Consider the following 7,365-nt stretch of genomic DNA (forward strand, 5'->3'; position numbering starts at 1 on the left):
TTGCCCAACATGCTTTCCTTGAACAGATATCAAAATTCAAAGATGGTCACAAAGCTTTTTTAAACAGTACATAATTCAGAAAATGCACATTGTGATAATTGAAAAAAATTAATTGGTGCCACATTGTTTGCAGCAAGTCTTCACAACATCATCTTTGGTTGAAGCCTGAATAAGCTATGGTGCACAATCTTTGCACTGCCCATGTTGGAATGTGGTAAACAACTTCAGTCTTCTATTGAGTAGCTTATTATCTCACTCCAACTTTAACAACATTTTTAAAATGTCCTTTGTTTAAAATATGTCATTAATAACACAAAAATATCACAGTGTGGCAATATTACTGACACACCTGAAGTCAAGGCATTAAGAAAAAAAACATATGAATGGATGAAAAATTGGTACAAAAGAATAATGTAAATCAAAGAAAGATTGACCCTACTTGCAACTCTTCCTGATCCAACAAAGATCTGAAAAGGATGTGAATTATTGACAACATTTACTTATATACATGAACAGTGATTCAATGTCATTCGCACATTTCAGAAAGAGTAAATCTAATCATCACTTTCAATGTGTAAGTGGTATGGAAGGGATGTAGTACAAAATTCTAAGAATGACCATAATACTTGTTGATCCAGTCCAGGAGGGCAGAGAACTACTAAACTTATTTAAAATAAAAAGCACGGAAAGGATTAAAAAAGGTGCCTACTCTAACTGAATTAATACCCTATTCACCTTTTACTCATTGACAACTCTTATGTTTACAAACACAATATTTTTCTAAACATATGTATTGCTTTTAAATGAATTTTATGGAATACCATCTAAACTAAGTATGTAGATTACTACAAGTAGCAGGTAAAAACTTACTTTTTTTTTGCAAACTATAATCTTTAAAAGTTTGTTCATGGTCAACATAGCTTGGCAACAGCAAAACCCTGAAATCCCCACAACGTCTTTCTTTATAACAATTATCCAACAATAAATATGACTTTAAGAAAATCACAGTTGAGTAGGCACCTCATTACAGCGATGATCTTATCTTCAAGGAAGAAAAAAAAATACTGAGGTCTGTTAAAGATTAAGGTTAAGGTACCAACGGTGGCAATACCTGTAAGATGTCATCAATGAAAGTTCTCACATACTGAACACTATGCAGAATTATACAATAAACCGAAACCAAACAATAAGACTTGAATGAGATTAAGAGAGAAAAAATAAGCAGATCTTCTTGAGCAATGCTGAAGTGCTGTCATCAATTGTTCGTTCGCATTTGTAAAAACATTGGTAAGGTTCACAGTTTTCTGCTAACATGGAATTTCCAAATCACAGCAGTCCTTGGGAGCAAGTTTGGCGCCCAGCCTATGAGCAGCCTATGACGTTGTCTTCTTCCAGAGAGACAACTAGCAACACACCGTCACCCCACCTAAAGCTTCGCAAAGGAGGGGGGAGGGGGCTTTCAAATGGTCCGTGGCGAAGCTGGGCAACCCGGGGCTACCAAACAAAATAGTGGCCATGCAACCAGGTCGTCCACTTGACTTGTGGAGCTCCCCGCCGACGGGGGGCACGGGCCAGGGGCTCATCTATAATCCGAGAGGCACCCTGGGGCCATGCCAGACGCCATGCCAGAGGGCCCTGCGAGGCCGGTGGCCCCACCAGGACCCGGGGCCGAGGCAGGGGGCCGCCAGTGGGAGCACAGCGTCTCCACACTGAGCGAGTCCAGGCGGGTGGTCGAGCGCCCCACGGACGGAGTGTTGCTGCTCAGCTGCTAGGTCCTGTAGATGTAGCTGCAGGGCGGCATCCCCACCCCCTGCCCCTGCCCCGGCCCGGGGTCGTTGGGCGGCGGGGAGGGCGAGGAGGAGGGCGGCGAGGGGGAGGAGGAGGAGGCGCTGGAGGGCGGGCTGCTGGTGGCGAGGGGGTGCGCCCCCCGCGGCCGGCGAGAGCCTCCCTGGCTGCGGTGCGTGCCATGACCCGGGCGCGGCTGGTGCCTGCCGTGGCGGGTGTGGTGACCGAGGTCATGGCCGTGCTCCTCCTCCCCCGCGGAGTCTCAGAGGTACACCTTTTTCACACTCCTGGTGGTCCCGAAGCCGTCGTGATGGGACCGCAGCGTGCCGAAGTTATCCCGGGGCATTCGCTGTGGCAGAGATGGGGAGAGTGTTTAAGTCGAGCAATAGCGTCTATGACTTATACAGTACAGATTACGTCACAAGGCATCGTCCAGAAAGTACGTCCGTTTTTCTCGGATTCCTTCGACAAAATACGGGAGCTCGGCGCCTGCGAGCCTCGGGGCAGGCCACCCCGCAGTACACGCCTACACATCAGGCAGGATGTGGCCTACACAACAGGCGCTATGGGACCTTGCATAGGCTGAACTTAAGAGGTTCGAAACGGCGATTGACGGACGTACTTTCTGGATGATCTCCAAGGTAGCCAACGATTAGTTCAAGGCTATAGCCTAAGAGAGTTGTTAGTCCCTGATTCCTCACCTGCTGAGCGTAGCTCGGAGGAGCGTACGCCTCTGGGAACTGGAAGAGCGTCTCTTGGGCAGCAGTGCTGTTGGCGTGCTGCTGCACTTTTCTTAACGTACTTTTGGGGGAATTTAACGACTTGCTATTGGCCGTTGGGAGGTGCAGAGGCTCTGCGTACGTCACCTCCTCCTGGGGCAACAGTTTTGGTTCTGCAGTGAGCCGACTGTCGAAAGAGAGACACGAGTTAGAATACTGGCAGATCTTAGAAAACAGGACTAAGGGCACTTGCCAGAATGGGCCAGGCACCTGGAGCGGAAAGTGGTGCTAGGGTCCTTGGCCGGATCGAGGGTCGGGTACCTGTTGACGTTCTGCCGCTGCTCGAAGTACTCGTACTCCGTGTCGGGGTAGGGCAGGTTGTCGTCGTCGTCCTTCTTGCACTTGCGGCCGCACAGGTAGCCCATGGCGAAGCCAATGAGCAGCGCGGCCGCGGCGCCCGCGACCACGGCGATGGCGAGCGTCTCGACGGAGTACTGCGGGATGAGCGAGTCCGCCGCGCTCACCTCGGGGCCTGCACAGGACAAGCATTGTTGACAAAGATACATTCGGATGTCCACCACGCGCGAACACTTAACGGCAGAGTGTTGACGACAAAGTGCTTTCGACCTCGGCCGTAAAAGTTATATCCCTGTCAACGTATTGTGTTGAGAGTGTGAGCACGTACCCGAGTCGGTGCCCTGGGTGATGTTGATGACCTCGCCGTCGCCGTCGCCCTCCTTGCCGGCCTGCCTCGAGTCCGGGTTGTGGTACGTCTTGTGCGAGGTGTGCGTGGAGCTGGCGCTCGGCGCGTCGCCGTGCTGCCGGTCGCTGTGGCGCGTGGAGGCCGCCTTGCTGGCCGGGCAGCCCGGGTGGCTGCCCGTCGCGATGCTCTGGTAGAACTGCTTGTCATCGGCCCAGCGCTTGGCGGCCTGGCCCGCGCCCAGCGCGCTCTGCGCCAGACACCGGCCCGACTGCTTGTCCCAGGCGCAGTACGGGTCCTGCAGAGCCACGCACTCGGCGCACGACAGGATCTTGTCCGAGTAGCAGCGGTGCAGCCGCAGCGCCTGCACCTCGCCGTCCGAGACCACGACGAGCCGGCCGTCCGTCACGCCGCCCTCGCCCGCCTTGACGACGCGCACGTTCCGGATCCGGATGTGCGACGGGAACACTTGCATCTCCTCGATGACCACGGGGCTGACGCGCGTCGTCGTGTCGGCCGCGTCCGCGTTCACGGCCTTGATCACCTTGCCGTTGTCTGTCGGGGAAAGTCCCAAAAAAATGAGGGTCAGGAGGTCGCAAAAAGCGGAGACAGAGACAAGACACGGACGCAGTCCGCAATACGCACCTGTGCCGATGAACAGAACGTCGTACGCCTTCCCGCCGGGGGTCTTCACCTGCGGGTCCACAGCGATCTGCGTGAAGCGGTAGCTGCGGGAGAAAAGAAAGAACAGCGTTGTCAGGCACCGATCAGCGCTGGGCCATGGAGGACACAATCCAGCCAAGTCTACACAATCAACTCACTTGAAGCTAGTCCTGATGACGACGGGTTGCCTGAAGAAGGACGCCACGGACCCATCCATCAGCGAGTGGGTCTTGATGAAGTTGAGCGTCAGGTCGGGGAGGGTCCGGGAGTCGTTGACGCACTGCCCGGGCCGCGGGTCCGGCACCTTGTTGGGCGGCACCGGCAGCCAGTTGGCGTTCATCTCGGCCTGCTCCTTGAACGAGCTCTCGAAGGCCTTGTTGATGTCCCTGAGCGAGAAGGCGCACACGGCCGAGCCCGAGATGCTGTTGACGGGCGTCGTGAACACGCCGTACATGAGCTGCGAGTGGTTGCCGCCGTACACGCCCGAGATCATGTCCGTGGTCGACTCTGCAGAAGGAGCAAGCGGTGAATTAAAACGGACTCTCCCTTTCTCGCCCCCCCCCCCTCCAATCCCCACTGCTCCAGCCCGGTTAACTGACCACATTTGCGAGCAGCGGGCAGAGGAGTGGAAAAGGGGTAAGGAGAACTTTGTTGGCACGAGCTGAATTTTTCACCCCCTTCCTTCCCCGCCCCTTCCCCCCTCCCCCTCCTCCCTCCCCGAGCGAGTCACATGGGCGGTGCGGCCGAGGCAGCGTAAGACCCGCCCCGACCGGAGGCCGCCCGGAAACACCCCCTACCCTGCCCTCCCCTTCCCCCGCGGGAGGTTCCGGAGGACGCCGGAGGACCGGAGGCAGCAGCTAGGACTCGGTCCAAGAACGGCTTTTAAAAATACCGACAAGAATATTCGAGCCAAGGCGGCACGCGGGCGCAAGCCCTCGCTTCGTATGCAGCTCCAGGCGCGAATGTTCACACGTCAAGTCCCCCATTGCGACCATCCACCTTAGTGGATGAAATTACTTGCAAACAGGCGCACTTACGCATCTCGTTGAAGTAGAAGGGGAAGTCGCCGGGCACGGAGCAGTTGAGCCGCGCCTTGAGGAACGACGTCCACCGGTTCCGGAAGTTGTGGGGACCGCCGCTGTCCCGCTTGCAGACACGCGCCACCCGCGAGAACACGGCCTGCGAGAAAAAACAGAAACAAAGACGTTATTTTCGTCACACATCGCGACTCTCCTGCTAGCAGAGCGCTCTGCTCCCACTGTAAAAAATAGTGGGCGCGCGGCCCAGGACGCGCATGGTGTGCGGCCTGAGCGCTCCGTTTCTACCCCCCGGTTTACAGGAAAATTCTCCTGGACGCAAGTTATTGTAAAAATTACAATTTGTAATCGTAAAAATACATGCAGTACGTATCGACTTCAAATCAATTGGCGAGTAAAAAAAAGGGCTCTTGTAAATTTACAACTTAAATTATAATTCGAGTTTACGAAAATTTTGTAAATTTACGACGATATTTTTTACAGTGCCGCCTTTGCAAACTAGCCAGCCGCACCACGGCGCAGGTCCACGTCGCCACGGCGGCATAGCGGCGCTCAGGGGAGCGGGTGGGGGAGCAGGGGGTAGGCACAGCGCCAGGCACAGCGCGCGAGGCCCGCCACCACGGCGCCCGCGGACGCCAGGGTAGGCCACCCGCCCCGGCCGCCTCCTCAGCGCGTGGCCTATCCCCGGCTCGCGGGCGCCCGGGTCGCGGCTCGGCTCGCTGCGCCCGGGCTGCTCGCTGCTCGCTGTTCTGTCATGCCGAGCCCCTCCTGCCCGCCACGCGTGACTAGGCGCAAGATTGCGAGCTTTCGCCCGAAACAGTGGGAGCGGGAGCGGCGGAAAGGGAATAGACGGGACGGGTAGGTAGAGGGGAAGAGAGAGAGAGAGAAGGAGAGAGAAGGAGAGAGAGGGAGAGGGAGAGAGAGAGAGACAGAGACAGAGTGTTCGGTCGAAAGAAGAGATTCCTCTCTCAGTACTGGGTCGTCCCGCGGCCCGGCCCCGGCGCGACGCTATGTGTACAGACACTTTATGCTTCCAGGGGCGGGAGGGGGCGGGGGCGACTGGCGAGGGGGAGCTGTACGCGCTGGCTGAAGAGGTTCCACCATCCATAGGCTGCTAGGAATGGGAGGCGAGAGGGAGGAGGGGGTGGCCTGGCATTGTTAAACAGCAAAAGTATGTTGACATAACAGCGATGACTCAACGGGGCAGAAAGGGATGAGGGCTGGCGAGCTGGCTGTTGTGCGGGCTGGGCTGGGCTCAGCGGAATGGTCGGATGGATGGATGGCCGGATGGATGGACGGATGGATGGATGGATGGATGGATGGATGGATGGATGGATGGATGGATGGTTGGAAGGATGGATGGATGGATGGATGGATGAAAGGATGGATGGATGGACGGACGGACGGACGGATGGATGGATGGATGGATGGATGGATGGATGGTTGGAAGGATGGATGGATGGACGGATGGATGAATGGATGGATGCATGAAAGGATGGATGGATGGACGGACGGACGGACGGATGGATGGATGGATGGATGAAAGGATGGATGGATGGACGGACGGACGAACGGATGGAAGGAAGGATGGATGGATGGACGGATGGATGAATGGATGGATGGATGAAAGGATGGATGGATGGACGGACGGACGGACGGACGGATGGATGGATGGATGGATGAAAGGATGGAAGAATTAGCCCAGGAGGCCGTTATTTCTGTTTTCGTTTCATTATCTTTTAACGGCCTGCTCGCGCTCGCGGCGGGCAGCTCAGCTGGGGATGCTGCTGCAGCAGCAGCAACGGGATCTGCCGCACGCCTTGCAAGTTTTATGTGCGGCCGCGAGCGTGGCGTAGCGTAGCGCCCAGCAGCCGGGAAGCGAAGCGAGGCACCATCATAAGCGAGCCCGAGGCCCGTCCCGGCCCGTCCCGGCCAGGTGGTTACAGTACCGATACTGCAATTAGTTAGCCACACGCGCGCTCCGCCGCCGCGAAGCGCCAACACGCCGCGGGCGTTACAGCACCGTAAATGTGGCCGACCACCGTCGTAAAACGACGTACGACAACGACACACCGATCCGGCCTCTTTCACCCAGCCAAAGCCCGCGCTATCTTTCGGTGGCGTAGAGAGGGAGACGAAACACATGTTGTGCTGAAATTGTAGTATGAACAATCGGGGGAATCGTGTTGTATTATTTCCGATTATGTTGGAAGGCGCCAACAGTGTATAGCTGGGGACGCGGGAGAGCAGCAACTCAAGACTCTTCTCCCGCCCTCCCCTCTCCGCCGGCCCGGGGGTCCTCAAGAGACCGGCTGGCTGCTCCTGCTAAGACGTCATCGTCGCCAGACTGCAGAGTCCGTCACTCGACGGGGCCGGGAGGCCGAGCCGAGCCGAGCTGAGCCCGGCCGGGCCGTGCAGACCACCCGTCCATTAAGATCCACCCCCCATCCCCCTCTCCCCC

General features: G+C 56.2%; 1 protein-coding gene across 1 annotated transcript in view; it reads right to left on the reverse strand.

Moving 5' to 3' along the window:
- Window positions 1-1,391: 1,391 nt before the first annotated feature.
- The window catches only part of LOC113210323 (semaphorin-1A), a 13,341-nt gene continuing 7,367 nt past the window's right edge, over window positions 1,392-7,365 (reverse strand). Inside the window, exons 3-10 of the mRNA XM_052267866.1 lie at window positions 7,048-7,055; window positions 4,905-5,046; window positions 4,026-4,374; window positions 3,850-3,932; window positions 3,190-3,759; window positions 2,826-3,036; window positions 2,487-2,691; window positions 1,392-2,134 (exon numbers count right to left, since the gene is read on the reverse strand). Coding sequence (XP_052123826.1) covers window positions 2,048-2,134; window positions 2,487-2,691; window positions 2,826-3,036; window positions 3,190-3,759; window positions 3,850-3,932; window positions 4,026-4,374; window positions 4,905-5,046; window positions 7,048-7,055 — 1,655 coding nt within the window. The 3' untranslated portion in view covers window positions 1,392-2,047. The remainder of the gene's footprint in view (window positions 2,135-2,486; window positions 2,692-2,825; window positions 3,037-3,189; window positions 3,760-3,849; window positions 3,933-4,025; window positions 4,375-4,904; window positions 5,047-7,047; window positions 7,056-7,365) is intronic.

The sequence above is a fragment of the Frankliniella occidentalis genome, unplaced genomic scaffold, assembly GCF_000697945.3.
Source record: "Frankliniella occidentalis isolate FOCC.00 unplaced genomic scaffold, Focc_3.1 Scaffold60, whole genome shotgun sequence".
Classification (NCBI taxonomy): Eukaryota; Metazoa; Arthropoda; class Insecta; order Thysanoptera; family Thripidae; genus Frankliniella; species Frankliniella occidentalis.